Source organism: Clavelina lepadiformis, chromosome 1 (assembly GCF_947623445.1).
Source record: "Clavelina lepadiformis chromosome 1, kaClaLepa1.1, whole genome shotgun sequence".
Lineage (NCBI taxonomy): Eukaryota > Metazoa > Chordata > Ascidiacea > Aplousobranchia > Clavelinidae > Clavelina > Clavelina lepadiformis.
Window position 1 is genome coordinate 9,535,894 of NC_135240.1, and position 23,680 is coordinate 9,559,573.

At 35.2% G+C, this 23,680-nt stretch overlaps 1 protein-coding gene across 1 annotated transcript; it reads left to right on the plus strand.

Annotated features, from left to right (window-relative positions):
- Positions 1-4,411: 4,411 nt before the first annotated feature.
- Positions 4,412-20,846, plus strand: LOC143445150 (uncharacterized). The gene is made up of 36 exons (XM_076944050.1): positions 4,412-4,650; positions 4,749-5,355; positions 5,447-5,537; positions 5,907-6,055; positions 6,152-6,332; positions 6,467-6,498; positions 7,255-7,303; positions 7,520-7,684; positions 7,776-7,899; positions 7,990-8,142; positions 8,457-8,595; positions 9,710-9,786; positions 10,021-10,182; positions 10,441-10,505; positions 11,793-11,913; positions 12,184-12,372; positions 14,211-14,340; positions 14,558-14,820; positions 15,353-15,514; positions 15,632-15,781; positions 15,929-16,060; positions 16,159-16,294; positions 16,421-16,974; positions 17,090-17,298; positions 17,434-17,625; positions 17,816-17,919; positions 18,005-18,168; positions 18,254-18,317; positions 18,401-18,516; positions 18,599-18,736; positions 18,861-18,956; positions 19,029-19,350; positions 19,593-19,767; positions 19,885-19,959; positions 20,065-20,181; positions 20,264-20,846. The coding sequence occupies exons 1-36, from the start codon at positions 4,585-4,587 to the stop codon at positions 20,382-20,384; spliced, it is 5,790 nt and encodes a 1,929-aa protein (XP_076800165.1). The 5' UTR covers positions 4,412-4,584; the 3' UTR covers positions 20,385-20,846.
- The last annotated feature ends 2,834 nt before the right edge of the window (positions 20,847-23,680 follow it).

Here is a 23,680-nt window from a genome sequence, read left to right on the forward strand (position 1 = left end):
TTTCTGTCCGCTTGACTTCGTAAAAGACATAGTTGCTTAATATTTTAAATTTCCCTTCACACCAAAGATTGTTGAAATTATATATAATCTTACGTGATCATTTTGTGTTTGTGGTACCTACCAAAGTGAGACGTTACCTCGCTGTAGCGACTTGCTTACCGCTATCACTTTACAGAGGGTCCAGAAACGTAAAGTCCTCGCAGCTTATTAGTATATATATTTTACCTTGACCATAATTAGTTTTTTGAGGTGCAAGTCAGTCACAACTCTTTACACATTATCAAGGGGCAGGCAAGTCCAATTGTGACAACCCATTGTATGAAGTAAGAACACATTCATAGCAGAGAAAAGGCCACTGTGAGAAAGGCTTAGAGTCATCGATTGGCCATTCGATAAGAATCAATGAAAATTTATCCGGTCCACAGATAAATCGATTGCTAGTTCAATGCTGTAGTTGCAAGTGTTAGTCTAAAAATGCACTTGAGAAAGATTGCATAGGTGCACATTTGGCGAGCTCTTGTACACTTAAGTTAGCGGGTCTGCACACCCGAAATCTTGGCGAATCCTGCCACGAAGTACAGACCGGACCCCCACAACTATATAATATATCTTTTTTCTTTATCTGCTATAGCGAATAAATAAAGGTTACTCTTTTTGAACTGCTACATTTTTTGCTTTATTTTGTCAGGTTTCAGTCATCGCAACTTTGCAAAAGTCAGTTGGCAAGAAACTATTTGCCTTTTTCATGTGCAGGCACGGACACTTTATTATCGTCAGTAAAATATAACATGACCGTTGTATTAAGTCTTTCTCATTGCTGGTTCTGGAGATTTCCAAACTGAAAACTGACATTACAAAACGTTCTTTGGGAAAAATAACAACAGTCACTGGGTTTTTATTATTTCTTTGCGTTTGTTTGTTACTATGTTTTCTTTTATTTATTATTATTACTTTTCTATTCTTTATTCTCAATGTTTTTTATTACTAGTATGTATGTACCACAGTCGGTGTGTTTATTCTCTTTAAATAATAACCTTGTTTATGGGAATTTTAAAGCTGTAATTTTTAAACTGATAGGCTAGAGGTTGTCTTACCACAATGCGATACCTACCAATGAAAGTGTTTTTTAGATTTATGAGCGCAGATATGGGGCCAAACTACTTATGACGTCATAAGTTTTTATGCCCTTGCCCGCCTGTAAAAATTTTAATCCCAAAGCGTCCCATGGGTTCAAAAAGGTTACTCACCTCTGATGTAGAGGCATGGTATCCTAATTGCAACACTCCACTAAATAATTCCTGTTTATGATGTTTCTTCTTTTTATTGCACTTGTGTGTCTCAATACTGTGCCCTCATTCAGCCACAGAAATGGTATTCGGGTCTCTGGGATGGAATTTTTATTTGCAGTTTCATCGAACCATTTCTTTGCTTTGCACTTAAAGGTTTTTTTGCTCATAACGTTACTTCCTATAATGATAATTACAGATCATAATCTATTTAGGCTGCCTATAACAATATTTTTAATGTTTGCAAGCATGCTCTCTACATTTACCTATGCATATTCCTGTGTATGTTTTCTTAAATTTAGCACCTTAATTGTTACGTTGTTGATATGTTAAATTTGCTAGCTTACCATCTTATAGCACCATTTTATTATTGCCATCCTGCGTGTTTTAAGCCTTTGCAACTTGGCACTTTTTCTTTTTTATTAACTGTTTTTGAACATGTTTTTTGTTGTACTTTATGTATTTAAGAGCTGTTTATGTATTTCATATAAAGAATAGCTCTGCAATTTTTGCTCCCTGCAGCTAATGGAGAAAATTAAACATTGCGATACGATAACAGACAAATGCATCTGACCTTTATAAAGTTAGTGGTCTTGACTTTGATCTGGTATTTGAACACAAAATTGTAGAACTGCTTGTTGAGTTCACTATGATAATCACATAAACAAGATAAAAATTTGTTTTCTGAACCACATGTTCAAATGCTATATATCACGATCAATCAATTGTAACATGCCACATATTTCCGTTGACATATATGTTTTTCACTGCGTTTTGTAGTTCAGATGCCAACTAGATCTGTGTTTAGTATGTTACTAAGTTTACCAATCAAACCTATATACAGGTGTGGATGTGGGCAAGTGTGCACTTAATATCATTTTTCCTAAGGTACTTGAGCATGGGTTTAATGTGTAATCATATAACTTTTTCTTCATATAACTGCACTCATATAACTTCACAGTAATTTGTAGTTTGAATTCATTGCTAAAGTTTTAAAATGTGCGCCGCAGTCTGAGTGGGCACTTGCACTTGTGCCTTTTGAAGGTTTTGTTGAAAACTGTCAGTTCTCTGCAATCTGGCTTAGACTTTGGTATGTTGTTGGTATACTTGTACCTAAGTTGTATAAGTCGCTTTTTGTCTTTTCAATTAACACTGTAATATGTTTCATGCAATAAAAAATTCACTGCAAAGAGTTCTTACCCATAAAACAGGCCTGAGTATTTTACAGGCAGAAACCTTGCTGTTATGGGCTCCAGATATCGGTTCACCGATTAACCAAGACTATTTTAGCTATGTGATATCCGGATAAAATTGTGTTGGTTAACTGGATAACAAATGCATAACGTTATTAGTAGCAAATTTTGAACTTTTCTGTCTTCAGAAACCGGTAGTCTAGCAGAACAAAAGTGGTGTTTGACTCCATGTTGAACTTAATTAAAAGTTTAATTCACAGCTCTTTGCCTTTTGTTCTCTACAAGACGTTAAAAGTTGAAAGAATTAATTCTATTATGTCACAAACAATACACAAATCGATTGAAACGCGCAAGTAGGAGTATAAGTTATCCTCCAGGCGTTTAACAATTTACTATAAACGCATTGCAAGGTGAGGACGAAGAGGTTTTCTAAAGAAAACTTTTTGAGATCGATTTTACGCTTCTGAATTTACTGACTTTAACAATAATTTGTGAAATTTTGTACACATATGTTGTTTTTCATAACAAAACTATCTATACATTATGTATTACTAGAAATTAGGATAAAAAGGTTGCTATGTGTTTACTGTTTATTATCCGGTTAGCTTAAACAGAAATACAGTAGAATCTGTTTAATATGACCACGGATATTATGACCACCCACTTTACATGACCATTTTGATTTGGTGCCGAATTTTTCCATTTTAAGCTCTCCGTTTACTATGACTACTTTTTCCGATTTTTCTATCAATTTCTAGTGCCAGTTATGCAAGTTCTCAGTCACAATTGTGAAAATTGGATTCCCAATTCACTTACTGACGTTCATTTTAATGTTACTGCTTAACGTTGATGAAATAAATGATGAATTTGACATATTTTGTTCTTTTATGCCAACTGTATTGATCCTGGTGTGGTTAAACAGTGTCGGTTATTGTGGCCATTCGGATATTATGACCAAAATGGTCTGGTCCCAAGGTGGTCATAATAAGTGGGGTCTACTGTATCCGGATATATCCGTTATCTGGATAGTAAATATTATTGATATCCGAACTAACCCTAGTTCCTACGCAAGTTTTGAATAGCACTTGTCTAATCACATACAATGTAGCTTTTCAACAAACAATCGCAGAACTTTTCTGATAATTATAGAAATTAAAAAAGTTTATTTTTAATTTATATCTACCACTACCAGGCAAAATAAAATCAAAACATTAGAGCTAACGTTATCGAGAATATTTTACTCACCCCAGAAACGATAAAGTTGACAAAAGATATGAAGAAGATTAGAAATGTGAAAATGTATCACAGCAGTAAATCTTTGCTCTACAAATTTAATTCTATAGTAAATCAACCTTTTTAAAAAGGAATGTTTTTACATCCCGGAAGCATTTCCACATACCTTGTGGGTATCTCGAACTTCGACTTATATTTTTTTGCGAACTTTGTATATAGTACTTTGTAGGGACTTATCATCATTTTATCAGTTATTTACATTGATTCTTTTTTGCAAGTGGTTTTTATTGAAAAAATGGCTTATACCGAAAAATCTGCCCATAGCTTAATCAATGTAATGATTTTGGTTTTGACAAAGTATTGAATTTCTTACAGTCTTCAATTCTCTCTTAAAATATTGGATGCTTTTTGAATTGGTTAGTATGTCTCTCTTTGTGAAATTTTCCACTCATTGACAAAAAAAAAATCTGACGACTCTTCTGATTGGGTCTGGCACGGTTTAGTTAACTGTAGTTTATTTACCAAATTTTCTACTTCATTTCTAAGTTACTTCATGAATTAATGGTGAAAAGTTAACATAAGTTGCCATTGACACCAGCTTACAGTAGGCATAACAAATGATCTAATTTTGGTATGAAAAACTTGGTGTTTGCACATACTACCATATATATTATATTTTTTTGTCTTCTTTGTAGGCTTGTTTTCAAGGTTAAATTATTGTCGACTGCATCATTTGTGTAAGGTGTAATTTTGTGTAGAAGTGTACTGTATCTTCTGTATTCAAGACTCTTGATTTTGCTAATGCGAACTGTGTCTCAGTTGACCTGGTAGTCTATCTGTATAGATACTAGGTAAATCCTTTACCTGGAAATATGTCAAATGAAGAGCCTTCTTTATGCACTGTCAAGAACGACAATGAAAATGTACCTCCTGTAGATGTAAGTATAAGTTTCTTTTGCAGCGACGTTTGTCATTAATTGATCATAAGTAAACGTGTTTGCATGTTTTTTTTGTTAAATGTAAGAATGTTTTGCAGAAACTGTTAAGCACGACAAATCTGGGTTTGCTTAGTGGTTTAACTGATAAACCGCCAGACAACTTACTTGACTCTGATGATGCGGATGTTCCTGCTCCCACTTCTGTTTCTATGGATCCAGATCTTTGTGGTTCTCAGGATAGCGTAACATCCATTTCCTCGTCACCTTTAGCACCACCTCCGGTGCCAATCAAGAATTATGTCAACAACTGCAAACAGGATGCTGATCATATGGATGTTAACGATAGAGAAATGGCTTCAACTTACTTCATGATAGAGAACGAAAAGGAAGAAGAGCCAACTGTTTCACAAAAATTAGAAGATCTTCAAAATGAAGAGGAAGAAAAGGAAAATAATGATACAAATCAATCCGAAGATTTTATGACTAAAGATGTAGATGTAGAAAATAAAGTTGATTCAGAACAATTGGAGGATTTTTTGGAAACTGATCAACAGATGAAAGTACAAAATGACACAGAAAAAACAAAAGATATAAGTATGGAAGTAACAAAATCTCAGACTATCACTGAAAGTCAGACAATTGACAATGTACTAAAAGATAATGCTTTAGAAATTTCATTGGTTGCTGCTGCTTCTGACGATAAACGTAAGACTTTTGAGTCTCAAGAGGTTATATTTTATTTTCACAGTGCATTTGCATTCGTTCACATGCATTTTAATCTTGCATTTCTCTGCAGGACAAGAGATTGCACAACCTCCTGAATATAATAGAGATATTAGCAGTGGTGTTGAAGGGGATATGGACACTGATGCCAGCGAAGGAAAACAGTTGAGCTATAAAATTATTTTTAGGGTTATTGATGCAAGCAACAGTATTTTGTTAATAAATTGTAAGTCACTTTTGAAATGTGATGTTGTTTTTGTGCTAGTCATTGATATGTATTTTTAAAGGCCTTTTTCATAGCATGATAGGCCCATTGGCATACGCAGAAAATTTTCAAGTGGAGTGTTTTAGGAGGTTACATAAAGCATTCAATAATAATTGCAATACTTTGTAAAGGTGAAGTGCTATCAAAAGAGAATGGTTTTAACCCCAAACCTTTCCCTTGCGTATGTCAATGTATGGGCCTACCTTTGTTGTTGCACTGCTGCCAGTCATCAAAAGTTACTTACCAGTAATTATTCATCTGTTAACAGCACAACACCACAGCGTAGAGTTGTTGAGACTCCCACATTACGCCGTAGTGCAAGATCAAACAAGGGAATTGGAAAAGAAATTTTTGATCCGTCATACATCCCAATATCTCACAGACGTTCCAATGATCGACGTTCTCATGAAAGCAACAGTGAGATGAATTTTGGAAAAATTTGTTTTTTATCAACTTTTTACTCTTGAATTGTGTGCTGGTACAAATCTAAAACTTTAAAATTAAAACTTTCAGAGCATATTCACTCACCCAGTACAGAGCGATCTGATTCTCCAGTTTCTTCAACAGCATCCTCTCCTGGAAGAGCAAAGAGTCGAATAGTGGTTGGCCAGTCACCTCGTCGCATTTCCCCTCGAGTTACGAGCAGTCAAAAGGAACAAGAAAGCATCCAAGATGAGCAACCTCCAAACTCACAGTAAATTTTGTTAACAAAATATTACACCAAGGAAAAATTTTATCATTTTTATTAGATGCATGCTTAAGTCTGACATTCGGTGATCTTCATTGTTGAATTTATTTTAAAAACTTTATTTTGTTGTTTTGCATCAGGTCAAAACGTTCAGAGGAAAAGATGAAAAGTGGTAAATACTAAATATGTTGTTGAATTTTAAATGAACAATATTTCTGAGCAGTTCCACGTTGACAGACTTAGGTTTCATACAACAGGTCTAATCATAGAATACTATAGGAGAATAGTAACTGAGATTTTCTATTATTTTTCATTATGGCTTAGATACAGGTCAATTATATGAAAGAAAAACATTTAGAGTTTGACTGTTTATAAAAAAAACATCGAAGCAATGTTGTACTGTTTTGTGATCGATTTGATTCTCAACTTTATCAGAACTTTATACCTTGAATCGTTGAACTGCTTCACAAGCAATCTTAATGTCGTATAACTCACAGCATAGTTTCTATATTATTATATGTTTATGATGTCATATGTAGTTAAATTAAAAACTGTTGGACATACGTATCCAACTTTCTAACCATTAACGTTTCAATCACACTTCTCTAATAGCCAATTATTCAAATCATATTTATACAGAAACAACTTTATAATGCCCGTTCAAAACAGGTAAAAAATTTGAAACTGTTCAGGCTTCAATGAATTCTGACATAGATTTAGCTTTAACAATACAAACAATTGTTGAAGATGCTTGACCACTTTAGTAAAGGCGGTTTCTCGGAATCCCACTTCCAGTATTTTTCTATTTTATGCTGTGCTGATTGTCATTAATCAGCACTAATTGCTAACTAATTACTTTTGTAGATCTTGCAAACTTATTATTGATATACTTTTCTAGGATTTCAAACAAGCTAATGTTTTGTTACAGGTACAGCACCGAGAAGGAATAAATTTAAACGCATCATTGAACCAAAAAAGTAAGCAAAAATACGCAACAGTTGATTGATGTCAATAATCTAAATCGAAGTTTATCTTGTTGAGAATTTATTTAATTCTGGACTACAAGATTAATCTGAATAAGTATCATATTATCGTTTAAAGTGACTTGAAAGTTTATTGCATGGTATATATATAATGATTCATTTCAATAATAATTTATGAAATATTTCCTTTTGTTTACTAATTGATTTTAGAGTTAAGAGCAAAGAAGACTTTAGTGATGACGATGACAATGTTCCGCTGAACAAGCTAAAAGATCCAACGGCTTCCTCATCAGAAGACGAAGACAGTGATAGTGACGACAGCTATAACAATCCAAATCGACTTTGGTGCATCTGCAGAAAACCTCACAATAATAGGTTAGGCAGGCGAATTTTTGTTGTGTCTTATATGTGTGTAGTTTCTGTGGAAAACCTTTGCAAAATTCAACTAACATCGACGTTTGTTCAGGTTTATGATATCATGTGATGAATGTGAAGATTGGTTCCATGGAGATTGTGTTGGAATCACCCTTGCTTGTGGCAAGAAAATGGAACAAAATAATGAAGAATATGTTTGTCCAGCATGTGTTGAAGTAAATACTGATGGGAATTTCTGTCACATGCAGCGTACAGTTGTACATGCCTGGGATATATGTAATGATCAATCTGTAATTGTATTCCAGAAGAGACAAGGTAAAAAGCAAAAATGCTCAGAAAAACGTCCTGAAGTGGAGAAAGCACAAGAAAGAAGGAAGTCTAAAGAAAAACCATCTGTCGTTAAAGAAAAGAAAGAACCAGATGTCAAACAAAAATCTGTTTCATTGAAGCAAAAATCGGTATATGGAGAACATAAATCACGTATTGTTTGGCTACTATTTTTCTTGAACTGTTTGTAAAATGCTAATATAAGTGAGCCTAAAATTTAAAAACTTTTAATACATGGCAAATTTGTCACGTGTTTCTGGTAAAGCTTTATTGTCCAATATGTTTGCAGAAGTTTTTGTTTGGCATGCTTAGTAAAAAGTTTTTAAATGTGCATTTATGCTTGCACTGGTTTTCCACTGTGACTGTATTTTTATTGCGTCATTAAGAGATTATTTTGTTTTACAGTTTTCTATCAATTGTATATAAGCAATGTGTTTACTCCTAGGCCTCCGCTAAGAATGAAAAAACACATGCTCACAAACGTCCTGCAGCAACAGCTGATGACAAAGCTAAATTGCCTAGCGGTGTAAGTCTGAAAGGTTATGCCCTGCAAGGTCAAATCCAACCAGCAATAAAACCTGGAGGTAAAATCGAAAATATTTTAAAGACTGTTTGTAGTTTCACCTATTTAAGAAAAAATGAATTTCCAAAACAAAGCAATGGTAATGGGTTAGAGACAACATACAACCCATTTGGAAATTTTCTGTGGCTCAGTTAAATTTTATTTTGTTATATATATGCACAATATACTGACAACTAGTGTATATTTTACTAGATAGATGGTTAAAAGTTTTTCAACCATATGAGAACAAAACGATCATTATATGAAGATAGACAATAGAGCATGTTTGGTCCGCTTCTATTTCAGAAAAATATTTCTTTTAACTTGCGGTTGCTGGTGATTTGGCATATATCTTGTTTTACCTGTACTTCATAAAATTTATCGTTGTCAGTATTCCACTAGATGATGGAATATGATGTTCACTGTATAATAGTATTATTCTGCAGACATCAAAACAGGAACCACCATGTAGAACAGGAAAGATATGTTTTCACAAGCTTCCTAAAAACAAATATGATATGTATGGTATAGTGCTGTTAGTTGAATGAGTTTTTGCGTGCAGACTGATATGCTATTATGGTTTGTTTTAGTGTATAAGTAAATGCAAAGTGACAAATAATTAGCATTTCACAAAGTTAATAAAACATTTTAGTGCTCAGAGAAGTGGGCAAGGCATAAAGAGCTTCATGGTTTAGCTTAGCTTTTAGTCCTAAATCAGAGCAGTGCTTTTTATTTTGCAATTTTGGGACTTTTATTACAAGTTCCATACTGCAGGAGTAGTACTGAATACATTTGTATCAGGTCTTTGTGTAATTTGTTATTTTTATGATATATATATGAGGTTTGAATTTACAAGATATTTCCTTTCCTATTCTTATTTTTTATTCTGGGGTTGCTTGGTTTTTAGTGGATTGTTATTTCTGCATTTGTCATGTATGGCCATTGGCCAAATATATATATATATATATCATATTCTTCTCTCTATGTGCGTAAACTGTTATATATTATGTATGTGTCACGCACATATGTGGCATAGATGATAGATCGTATTAATGCTAACTTTTGTCCAAGTTTCCAAGTTTATATTCTGTATTAAAAACTATTTGTTTGTTCAATGCTGCTACTGATGATTGCAGATGTTGAAAACGGCCCTCCACAGAAGAAAAAAATAAAAGTTTTTTCGGATGCAAAAGAAAATGTTGATAGTAAAAAAGTAGGTTTTTGTCTTGTGCTTTTGTATTGAAACCATTGTAAGCATTTTTCTTAATAACATGAAATGAAACATCTGTTACAAATAATATACTGATGTGTTTTGGATCTTTTGTTTACTTTTTGAATTACAAGAGATTGGTTCCAAACACTAATCACTGAAATGTGAAACAATTTATTGTAATGGAATTGACGAGTATATTTAGATTTGAAGTAGTGACAGTACAAGTGGTTTTAGGAGGTTAAAGAAGAAATCAAACAGGAGCCATCACCAGAAAAGAAAACAGCACGAAAGTGCATTGTATCAACCTGTGACAATGACGCTCTGCCTGGTTCAGTATATTGTAGCAATCAATGCATACTTCGACATGCCAAAGAATCACTCAAGGCTATCACAACAGTAAGGTTTTATAGACATATAATGATTAGTGTTTGTTTTCCATGATTTCACTCGCTAGTCTGTACATCTCTGACAATTGTCAAAATGTTGGTATAAACAAAACAGCCGAAGTGCTGGTCTTTTGAAAATTCCTTCACATTGTTCAATTTTATAAGTATTTTTAAGATAGAAATATCTGCTGCCAGTGCCTGAAATGCTGTATTTTTATTGTCTGATACCTCTTGTTCGTAAATTTGAGTGAAAATTTTCCTGGTACAGGACAAGCATAAGGCTGAATTCAAACCGAAATTATTGAAGAGAGAAGAAGGAATGTTCGTTTCCAAGTGAGACTGACTTTTTAAAAATTAATGTAAATGAATGCTGTTTGAAAGAAATTTGAATAAGGCAAAGTTGGTAAAATTGGTACAGTATTGCTATATAGCAGGGGTTGCCAAAGTATAGCAGGAGTATGTTGGACAAATCCAATAAACCCAAGAGCCACAACTTCCACAATGAAAACATATACTGTATATTTAAAAACGACCATTTTTAAAGCGTTACCATAAAAAATGATGCTACTTAAAGGGTGTTCGTACTTGGGACATTTTCTTGTTTCTACAGGTTTTTCAAAGTAAAAAACTATAAAATTATATTTGCGAATCATTTTTACATTCTATTTAAATATCGGGATTCATCTAATGTGGTCCAAGTTTAATTTGATTTCCATGGCATAGAAACGCAGATAAAAACAAAATGAAACTACTTTTAACAATACTCAAACCATTCGTTAGATATCAATGGTCAAATGGTGCAGTGAGGTTTATTGCATTTGTGCATTTTTCTTATCCATTTTTTGTTAAAGTTATTTCGTATTCATCAAGAACTATCCTAAATGATCTGCTCATTAACGGTTTGTTACAAGCTTGTAACAATTGCACACATGGTACTGCAAGGTAGATCAATATGTTTTTAAGATATAGTAGAAACACTGAACCATCTAACACAGGGGTTCTTAACCTTTTTATAATCGTGGCCCACTTTCGTTTGCTCGTGGCCCACTTTCAATGCTGATCACCTAAGTTTTGGACCTGGACCTGGAGTTTTGGGCGACACAAAATCATATAAATCATTATCACTTAAATCATATAATTTGATCAAACAACAATGCTAATTTGGACGTTACAAAATTGTCACCAACTAAATAAAACTAAAATTTTCACCAACTTTATAATTTTCCAAACAGCTCTGTGGCCCACCTCAAAATGCTCCTGTGGCCCACCGGTTAAGAACCCATGCTCTAACAGGAACAGTCAGCGTTTGTTGTATATGTGGGGAGGTCCATTGTATTTCACAAGTTTTTGCAAAGCGTTTTAATCATAAGCTAAAATTTTTATCATTCAAATAGAGCATCTTAAGTGTTTTTTTTTAAATAAAAAGAACGTTTGCTTCACAAGCCATAAACAAATTCATGATCGAAAAGGCTCAGTTTAGTTATCCCTGCTACATGCTTATTTGTTGGGACCAGGGTGTTGAATTAACAAGCTTCACTGTATTTGTATATTTTGCTTATTTTATTGGCTATGTTAAGGCTAAGAAATAATTTAGTCAGTGACAGTTTCTTTGTGATCTAGGCCAGAGTACAAAGACAGAGTGCCGGTTATCTGCAGAAAAACGAATAAAGTCTTAAGTGGTTCGTCTGCTCCGCCAAGGAAGGAGCTTGCTCATTTTCTCAAAACACATCCATCATATGAGGTGAGATATTGATATACATCTCCTATTTTACTGAAGTTTAAATAGAATTGTAGGGTCTTTTGTTATCAGTGGTTGTTGTGGTTCACTGTGACTGATTTTATACGAAGGAGAATTTTGAACTTGCAAATCTGCTTTCATTCGAGCTGATTATTATAGTTACCAGAACTATGATTCTGTCATCAAACTGTTTATGTGGGGTTCTGTAGCAACTCTACACAGAACCCTCTGCACATATTTCTCATGGCTTAACATTCTCCATTTTTGTGGTAGATCCATCGAAGTCAGTCTTCAAGCACCAGCCATGACAAGCCCCAGACCAAACCAAGCCTGCATTCTCAGCCCAGCAAAGATAATTCTAGTAGCGTTTCTTCAACTGACTTTTATCGTCATGTAGAACATCAGAATCGAAAGAGAGATCGTTACGGAATGGATCCAGATTATGCTCCGCCAGTTAAAAAGGTTTGTTTGCAAACTTGTATATAATAGTAATAGTAATAATAGTAATTACATGTTAAAAGATATAAGAGTTCTTTGTGCAAATGCACTGGGAGTTAGCTGAATCGATGTTTAAGAAGGTTTATACGTCAGACAAGGTTGTTAAACACATTGTGCAGCGGTTAGTTGTTTTTTAGTCTTTTTGTATATCATAATTGTGGTTGTTTTATCTAGAAATTATACCCTAGCACTTGAACCTGTTTCTTATCTGGTATGGCTCTATTTACATGCTGCCTATTATTATTATACCTTGCTAAATAACTATTTCCTCTGAGACTGGTCTTTGTTGGTCCCTTAAGAAGTGTATCTGTATATTGCAGCTTCACCTTACTTTGTTTTATTGGTGATTTCAAATGCCCTGATCTTGGTTTATAGCATTGTTAAGTTCACTTTGATTCTGAAATCAAAAAATGAATTTAAATACACTGGAAGCTCATCAACTCCACTTCACTAAGTACTTCACTCGCTCTTTAAGTTGAAATGTTGACTAACTTAGAAGTATCTTTGTCATCCCCAGGGCATAATAGTAGGGACATAATAATAGTAGCACCTGTTATATCAAAATAAATTAAAAGATCATTCATTGATACATAAACCTAACGGTGATTTGCTTCTTTAAATGTGTTGTGACAGGCGAAATACCTAAATAATAATGTTACGTTCCTTGATTTAAACCTCTTAACCTTAAAATTATCTCGGATACATACAAGTTAAATATTTAAGAACCCTAGTTAAGGTCATCGTGACCATCCACTCCAAGCGATAGAGATACAGCGTAGATGACAGCAAGGATTTTGTTAACATTTAAAGCAACTTAATTAAGTGGAATAGAAGCCAGTGGTGGACCTGTAAGGTGACACCAGAAAAGTTATGTTAATTTCTGATAAGCTAGTTAGCTAACCTATTTCAGGCTTGTGTATCAAAGTGGCAAAAACAGTTGAAGAACACCTATGTTTTGGTCAATGCAATTATCATACTGTATTGTGCTGTTTTTAGATCAATATTTTTCATTTGTTAAGAAGATTTGAAGAATAATGTTGTTATAAATTGATTAATCTGAAAATGCATAGAATTGATTAATTGTCATCAAACCACGTTCTCATGATTTTTTTGCTGCCAATTTTACCAATCTCGAATAAAACAAAGTAAATTCTACTGCAGGAAAATATGTGTTTTACGTTCATTCCAAATATTAATCTGCTATTCGCTGCATTTCTTGCATATCATCTCAAACACTTTTAAATTTATATGCATAGGCAGAAAGTAAAACGTGTATATACTGTTGTATTATATTTTCGTACGTACAAAGTATGTAATATTCATTCAGTGTGTTGTAGTTTAATTTTGTAATAAGGATTATAAAGAAAAATTTACATTTTTTAAGGAATATTACAATTAATGTTTTAATATTTCATCAAAAAAAAAGTTTTTGTTCTGCTTATATTTGCTGTTGGCTGTTGCTGTTGCTAAGTTGGCCAGAAAATTAATATTGATACACTATCAATGTAAAAGGACATCTGTAAATGTACCTACATCAAAATAAGCCACGTCAGGTCGCAGCTCTGAAATTAAATTTTGTCAATAAATTTAATGTGTTAACATGGTTTTGAGAGTTGGCAATAGCATTTCGAACAAAATTAAATAAATTGCCTAATTTGTGTAGCTAGGATTCGTATTACACAGTTTAATTTATTTCGGTGTTGGCATTAAGAGGGGCCCAATATAGGTTTTAAGTTTTTTAAGAGAGGCCCTATACTATATTTGTTATATACCTGGTGTTAACATTGTTTTTCATTGTTTAGCCTGGTGATCCGAATCCATACATCAAAAAGCAACACATAGCCACAAACGTAGTAAAAGTTTCACAATCGTCATCAGACAAGCTAGTTAAACACAGAAAGGACAGCACTGAACGTTCAAAGAAAACTGAAGGTAAGCTTTCTGAATGATTTATCTTAAACAGTAACTATGTGGCCTACATTTGGTGAAATACCCACATTCACCTCATGAAGATTTTAATCCTAACTATCCGACAGAATGTTGATTAACAACCTGTGTTAGTTAACATATAAGAAGACCACAACATTGATGTTTACTTCTCTCTATGGCTCTACTTTACAGACTATATACACCTAGCATATATGTTTAGAGAGGCGCAGCAGCAAAGAAATGAGGAGAATAGAGGAGATGAAGAGGAAGAAGAAAGATGATGTGGATGTGAAAAAGAAGCACAAAGACGATGACAGCAGAGAGCTTAAGAGAAAGCACTCCACTGATTTTGCATCTGTAAAGAAATCTTCGGAAGAAAAAGCCAAAAAAGTGGAAAGAACACCATCTGGTGGAAGCAAATCTGATAACAAAACTTCACAAACGAGTGGTGACATACGACAAACTATAAAGAAGAGCTTGCTGGTTAGTTTAAACCTGTAAATTAAAAAAGTGTTAATCTTAGACTTCACAGCATTGAAGCATTGTGTATTGAATTAGGGGCGCGTTAAGCAATTTGGTGTATTGCCAATTAGTTGGCTGCTGATTATTGTAAATCTTAGTTGCATGGTAGAATAAAGTTGTTTCAATTATTTTATATTTTAGATATTTACCGACAGTTTATTCTATGGCACTGAGTTGTAGCACTCTCAGTTAAAGCAAAATACAATAACGGATGCATTTCATCCAAGAAGTGCCATGAGGCGTGGCCGCATTTCACATTGGTGTTTTTGGTTATTATAAGAATTTTTTTGTTATGATCATTTTTGTCAATGACCAATAAGTTCGATTACCGATTATCCGCCAATTACTCAGTGCAACCCTATATTGAAAACTGGTCTAAATGGATTATTTGTTAGAGATAGAAATTGAAAACGTTTATAGATTAATTTGTATATTTAAATAAGCAAACAAACTTTTGCTCTCAGTGGAAAAACTACTGCATTTTGTTTCCCAGGATATTTTAAAAAATCGATCAGAAAATTCCGAAGATCTAAAAATGCATCCAGACTCAATCAATAAGCTATCAAACAAAATTGAAGAGTCTTTATTCAAAGTATACGGTGACACAAACATGAAATACAAGAACAAATACCGAAGCATTATGTTTAACTTGAAAGTAAGATTTCATTCCAGTGACATTAAGCAGATTTTAATGAATTGAAACATCTACTCTTTGCTCTTCTATTTTAAGAATTTCTTCTTTTTCAATAATTATTTTTGATAATTTTTTAAGGACACCAGGAATCAGGGTTTGTGGAGGAAAGTTATCATAGGTGAGGTCACTACATCAGAACTTGTTCAAATGACAGCGGAACAAATGGCCTCAAAAAAGCTTGCTGAGTGGAGGCAAAATAAACTTATACAGGAACTGGACATAATCCAAGTATGACCTGCAGTAGCTCAGATATTTTGGCAGATCATCTTATCTTCCTTCATGTTTATCCTTATTTTGGTATTAAAGAAAGTATGAACATTTCACAATTGATGTACCACGGATACCAGCGTTTGTAATACCTATTTGTCTGCGTAGAAACAAGAAAAGGAAAATGCGAACGTACGCCCCATTGCTAAGATTACTCACAAAGGAGAGATAGCCATACAGGAAGACCTGTCTGATTTAACTGAGAACTTCAGTAGCAGGGAACACACTTCGGCACCCACAGTGAATGGCTCTTATTTTGATCCTAACAACTGTGAAGATGCGACAGCAATATAAATTTATCAGTGAGTAAAGTTGCTGACCAACAGTTATTGTTGCAGATTGCCCCTACTAGGAAAAAGAGAATCTCGATGTCTGAAGATGATAATTCTGATCTCTTATCAACCCCAGCTCCCAATGATACGACACTGCAGCACAGTGAACATCTGTTTGACTTGAATTGCAAGATATGCACGGGTGAATGACTGTTATGATATTTTGTCATATTTTGTTGCTAAAAGGCAATTTGATAAAACGCGTAGCGCCGCAGCTATTTATTCGCATAAAACCATTTTTTAGTCGTAGACACTCGTTTTATTTCAGGTAAATTAAAGGAAGAGGATCTTGGCTCTGTGGACACTCCTGCTGATGCCCCAAAGAAAGTTAAACGTTCAACTTCCATCATTCTCAGCTCGGAAGCACAAAATGCTTCGATTGAAGCTCAAAGTCCAACGACTCCTACCTCACAGATTATTGTGTCAAAGTCAGATAAGAAGAAAAAACAGAAAGTTACTGCTGATGAGAGTGACGTCAAGTCACATGATGATCTCCTCTCTCCTGCTTCATTTCTTTCTAATCTTGCTGAGAAACGTAGAAAGAAACCAGTTCTTCCTGCTCCTCCCCCGCTGTCAGATGTTGTCGTTCATGAAAATACAGAGTCCCAGCCAGCCACACCTAAGGAGGAAGAAAAAATTGACAAATCAAAAGAGTCCGATGAAATGAATAAAAATGAATCGGCAAAGGGATCTCCCAGTCCTCCGAGTTCTACTCCCCAAGCACCAGCAGCACCAAAGCTAGTCAGATCGAATTCCAAATTAATCTGGTCGGGTTCAATAAGCATGTTGGAACTGTCAACGTTTAAAGCAAACATTTACCCTGTAAGTGTGCATGCGTGTCTGAAAGTTGGTCTTCGTGGAAAGGAAGAGGTTCCTCATAAATGATCAATAAAAGTGTATGTGTAATCATGTGCGTTGCTATGTTTTTTGTGTTCAGGGTAATGGTTGCTGTGATAACCTTGACATTGATCTTCCTGTTCGTCTTGTACTTGGTGGTCGAATTCATCCAAAAGTTGTCTGGGACTACCTGAGCAAAGTCAGCGTTCTCCCCTCCAAGCAACTTTCTGTTGTTCGGTTTCATGCTGCTACTGATGATGACAGAGTCGGTTATGTTGCCATGTTGTCGTACTTTAGTAGCAGGAAAAGGTGATTGTGCGTGCAAGAGTTTGAAAAAGTTTTCGATATAGTGTTAAATCAGTCGTCTTTTCTCATGTTTTTTTCCCTTGAAGTTACACTGTCTATATGTGTTTTACGAGCTATTGCTGTTGTTTTTCTCTGCAGATTTGGTGTAGTTAGTAACCAAGATCGAATGCTTGTTAAAGATATGTACCTTATCCCTCTTCTGGAGTCGCAACCTATACCTGGTCAACTGATCTTTTGCTCACCTGGTATTGAAAAAGCTCTGTCTAGTAATCGTCCATCCATGCTGCTTGGAATTGTGGTGAGACAACTGGCAAAAACGACCAAGCTCAAGTATGTTTGTGATATTTATTAAATACCTTTGTTGAACTTTAAACTGCTACTAAATTAGATTCATGCATGGTAATGGAGTTATTGAAGTATATCATGTTTAGTGCCTGTTATGTAGTAGTGTAAAACTTGTCCGTTAAAGAGTTTGTTCAAGTATTACAACCTTAGATTAAACTACTTGTTCAAATTTTAGTGAAGTGGAAATCAAGAAGCCAGTTGAGTCTTCTGCACAGAAAGAAGAAATTGCACAAGATAAAGAGGAAGAATATATCCCCGATGATGCCCCTTTAATTCATGGTAAGTCGAGCATTTCCAGTAGGAGAATTTAAAATACAAACATATTGCAATTTGTTTCTGTTGGGTTCATCACGTTTGTATTCAGACACCAAGGATAGTCCTGTTCCATTGTTAACTGATGAAGAGTTGGGAAGCAAAAAAGAAAACAAAAGCAGTTCTGGCGCTTCGCTGTTTGAAAGAAATAGAAGTCTTGCGCCGTCGTTAAGATTTTATATGAGGAAGCAGTCAGAAGAAGAGCAAAGCAGAAGAGTGAGTGAATTCCAAATCCACGTGGAATGTATTTGCTATTACTTTTGCTCACACTCGCATTCTTCAACATGTCTTTATTTTGAAGGAGCAACAGAAGAACATCAACCCTGATGATGAAAGACCATATTCTCCAAGTGAAGAACTGAAAAGTAAATAGACAATATTTTTACCAACTCACTCTTGTTTACTTTTGTATGTTTAGTGCTTGTATCTATCTTTGAATTTATTTTAGCCAACAATGAAGATGAAGGCGGGGACTACGATCCGGAAGATGCAATTAATGGTGATAACGAAGATGAGGAACCTTATGATCCTGAGAAAATGTTCCAGGAGGAGGAAACGGAAGAGGTTTTTAGAACATTTTCGAGTTTGTTAAAACTAAATTTGTGTGAATTTGTTTTTATTACTTGTATTTTTGGATAAATAATAGGAGTATGATCCGGAGACAGCGTTTGCTCCAGTCTCCCCCAAGAACGATGACGACATTCCGTATGATCCAGAAGAAGAGGAAGAATTTCTAAAGGCACAAACTGCCAGTAAGGAGATGGATGAACTAGTTGAAAAGCAGGCATGTGATTGTATCTCTTAAACTTGTGCGGAGATTAAATGCACTTTTGCTATGTCAGTGTTGGTCATGCTTGGTAACTTAAACAATCTTGTAAAAATAATTCTAACAAATTTCTCAAAATTAGGCACATCTTGAAAAAATGAAAAGGGAATTGGAAGAGAAAAAGGCAAAATTAGCTGAAGTTGAGCAAACCTTGCAAAAGTCGACTGCTGTTGTCAAAGTGATTCACTGGCATCTCAGCAATATATGCCAAGCTTGGAGAAATTTTTACTAAAATATTTTCTATTTTTAGGACCCGCCAGAGCCACCACGTTTAGATCCAAGGCTAGCTCGTCGAGCTGTACCTCAGGTTGAAGAAAAAACAGCAGAAACAAGCGCAATACCTGACTTGCCAAGCGTCCAGGAAACTCCAAAGCTCACAGCAGATATTCCCAAGCCCATAGTAAAACCAAACATACCAGTGGTTATCCAACCAAAACCCGATATGGACACTGAGGTTGATGCCAGCAAATCTGTACCGCCTGAAATTCCAGCTGTCGTCAACCCCCTTCAGACTATATTATCTGTCCTCAACATGACGCAGACCCAGCAACCACAGACTGCAAAGGCCCCAGGTAAGAGTGGGTGATTTTTGTCGGTGCACTTTTGACTGTAGCAAAAGAAATCTGCTTTGTCGACTTGTCCGATCTAGTTTAACTCAACTTCATGTTGAGTGACTGTTTTGGGAAGAACCTCGAGTAGCAGATGTTGGCTTCTGCCGCTTTATACTACTTTGAATCTGATGTTAATTGATGTAGTTTCTTTTTTCTTAAACTTATACAAAACAAGTTCAAATTTGTTTTTATCTTGGTGGAAGATATTTTCTCGGTGTTGAAGAAGCCGTCTTCTCCTCCACCGTTACCCGACTCCACGACAAAATCTGATCCCGAAGATGCAGAGCTTCCGCAAAAACCATCTTCTTTACCATCAGTTTCATTGACAAAATCTGATCCTGAAGCTGCAAAACAGGACAAAAACGCAGGACTTGTCGCGTGAGCAATTCCAGAATATAATTTCTTGATAAGAATATTATTACAGTCGGTCAGCTTTGGTAATGATCACCATGTCACTATAAGGTTTGAGAAATATTCACCAGATTTATTTTTTAGTTATGCCGATTCTCCGAATAGTGAACTGAATCAAGACGACGAAGAGAAGAAGAAACACAAGAAGAAGGAAGAACGGTAGAACACTTTCCTCTCCTAGAGACCATTGACGACATGCTGCTTATTTTCTAAATATGCCCCCAAGTCCAATGTGGAAATGCTTACGTCATTTTTTATGGTTAGACGGCGGCGATCATCGTCGGAATCATCTTTTTCATCAAGAGACAGCGATTACAGACGACGAAGACAAGACCACGACGACAGAAAGCATCACAGAAGACATGGCAACAGACGGTCCAGGTGTCACAACAGCGTTCCAGTATTTAACCCGGTAATAGATAAAGTCATTACCGGCAATTTAATGAACTTCGAATATTTTCAGGTCACGATCTAGGTCACGGTCCCCCTATCGTGGAAGTCGTCATTCACCGCGTCGCCATCGTCGTCATGACGACAGTCACCGTCGTCATCGCCGATCTTGGAGCGGAGATAGAAGACGTTGAGCGAAGGAAACGAACCTCTGCAAACTGCGTCACGTCAGTTCGTGCACCTATTGACCAATTTTATATTTTTTTTTATTTCCCCAGCTTCAACACTGGAATTATAACTTCGATTTTCTCGCGGTTTAACCCATATAGCTGCTTACCGAAATTGCAATTTATTGATGTTAGCGTTTGTTCACGTATGTTTAGCGTGTCCTTGCATTTTCAGGTACATGACGAAACTTTTTAAATGAAATCAAGTACACTACTAACTGTTATCTCCTATTGTTTAGATTTACGACTGTTTAAGCGTTACGACATCGTTAGAAATTCACTGTTACACCTTATTGCTCAAGTTGATTAAGGTGCGCAGTTGTTGACAAGGTTATGCATTTACATTCGTCGAAACCAAAAGTAAGGCTTGCTTTTAAACACCATGTTTTATTTCAGAAGAGCGTTTGTAATAAACGACCAAAGACCAGACGTTCAAAAGTCTTCTTGTAGAATAATTTAAGCTCAGTCGAAAGTCAAAGTCGGTGCCTAGAAAAAATGCCAGCACGTTGTGAGCTGTGACTTGAACACGCTTTTTGCACAAGTCTTCACCGTTTAAACGTTTGTTCAATCCGTCTTTAAAAGTCAGTTTGTTTTGGTGTTCAAGTACAAGAAAACACCGGCCTTGTGAAGCTAAGAAAATCAGTGAATCTCTCACCGAGCGTGAAGTTTTTATCTCAAAGTTGTTTACATATCTCGCATCTTATACAAGCATCCTAGGAAGCGCTTTTTGGATTAGGTCATGAATATTTTCCCAGGAGAGATTACAGAACAATATGCGTGTGATTGTTTTGGTCACAAGCGACGTTGCGAGAGCATTAATTTTCGAACTCAAAATACCGGTCTCGTCATTTTACTGCAGTTCGTTTAGAAATCCCCATTGACACGTCATAACACCAATCAACGCGAAGACCACGACGTGATCATTAATATCGGTCGTAATTGCATGCGAGGAAAACAACAATCACATTTAGCGAATCGCTGGAAGCATCGACAAAGACTGTTATCTAAAGTACCGGAAGATTGAAAACGGTGCTTAATATCGGAGGAGCCAGAGTTAGTCCGATGAAGTGAATAGCGCAGCCATTGACGTTTGATCTTGACAGCCGAAATAAGCCGTGACGAATCCTTGCCAGGTTAAACTTAGTCGAGCTGAAAGTCCGTGAATTGCTTTACAAATCCTATTTGCGTTGCGTGAAGCATCGGATTCGGGAGATTGAAGTTCAAATATATCCCTTTAGATATTAAACTGCCAATGAGTAAGTTTGTTTCATTACCTGTTAGACTACAGAATTTGTTTGAGTGCTATGCAGGCAACAAAGTAAGCAAGCACGTAATGGCCCGTGATATAATAGACTGTTGCTGTATACAAATATTATAAAAGCTCTAAAGTGTAGATTTTAAAATATGGTTATCAACGCTTTGAGTATTGACCAATTAAAATGAACCTTTAGAGTCTAAATAAGAACATTTATGGTGAAAAACCCCTCCAGCGCAAAACACGTTTTCGACTCCCAGTAAATCAACTGACGACTCTACAATTCCATTACAGTTACAAGTTTTGAAAACAGCGACGTAGTACAGTATTAGCCTTAAAATAATTAATAGATTAGGAAATGTTGATTAGATTAGTTGGCAGCGTATACTGAATTCGCTGACAAATTTTAATACAACCTATTAGTAGATCATTGAGTGTAACCATCATCCAATTCATACAAGATGCCGTCAGCTTAACAGCGTTCAAATAAAAAGTGTTCTTTATGTTTATATGACTTGAGTCGTCGGTCAGATGTTAGAACTATCTATTGCTGTGCCTGTAAACACAAAGCAGCAAAGAACCTGAAGTTGTTAGTTGTTAAGCTTGATACGTTGTTTATACTGCAGAATTATTTATAAACAGAAAACTTGACTGCAAAAATTGAGGCATCTGAACGCTATGAAACAAAGATTTAAAGATATTTTTAGCAAGTTTTCAGACATGCTGATAACAACACTTCCAACGTTTGTGTAAAATATTTTTATGGTCATCAAAAGTGAACCTACGAAGAGTTTCATGTGCCGAAGAAAAAAGTTGGGTGATAACAATATATAGACCAAATGTTTGAAACTTTTATGAAGTCCGTAATTCTTGTTATAGCCTAGAGTTAAATACTGCACAAAGGTGTGATACATGCAGTACATAATGGTATCAAAATCGTATCGGAAAGATTTAGTGTAGCAAGGCGGTGGCAGGTATTTATTTGTTTCACGAGCGATAAGGAATTTTTGAAAAAAAAATCGGTGTAAAAGTGGTTACCAGTTCCCAATAGTTACATTGTCGGCAAACAACTTCATCTACGAGTTAGTAAGGAAATAAGTAGCTACGTAGTACGTAATCGATTTCATATGCAAAGAAGTAACTGATGCAACCAGACCAACTTCACATTTTGAATAAGTAACTATGCAGTATATAAATAACCAGACAACAGGTAACCGACATTATGCTTGAAAAAGCATGTTTATTTGTAGTTTTCAGTGCAGTTTAGGTACTTTATTGCTTTATTGACCTCAACATATACAGTTTGCATGAAAAACCGATTCCATCTACGTCACAATAAAAACCAATGATTTTCTTTCGGGCCCAGTTTAAAGATTTATACCGCCAATTTAGGGACTATAAATCAAATATAACTTAGATTGTAAATTCTCTTAAACTGGCATAGAGCTGGAAATATCACATGTAATTTAAATCCTTGAATTTAGTTCCTTCGAATATCCGCAGGCTTAATCTATTACGTGTGCAGTTTTTTAACAGTTATCGTATATATAGCTATTCCAAATTGCTTTGTCAAAAGTTATATAATTGACGCCAAAAACGTATATGTTGACGGAACGTTTGTCTGGGAAAGGAAAGATAAAATTCATGCTTTGTCTCTCGATATATAAATAATGCATCATAATCTTACAATAAAAACTGTAAGCTGAGATGTTCTCAAATTCTCGCTATATGCTAGTGCTACAACATGGAACTTACTTTCTTATTGAAAAAATTCTCGCAGTTCTGCCCTTTCAAGGAAAGGTCACCACATTTGTGTTGCCAATAGAAGTTATTATTATTACGGCGTTTTATGACGTCTGTGTTGTAATTCAACCTAAGATCTGTTTCACACCTGCACCTATCTATAACCAATAAAACTATATGGAGTTCTTAGAAAGCATTGTTTTGTGGCTGCTTGTAAATAAACATGTATTTATTTACCACAAAGCTTTGCACCAAAGAATTTGTC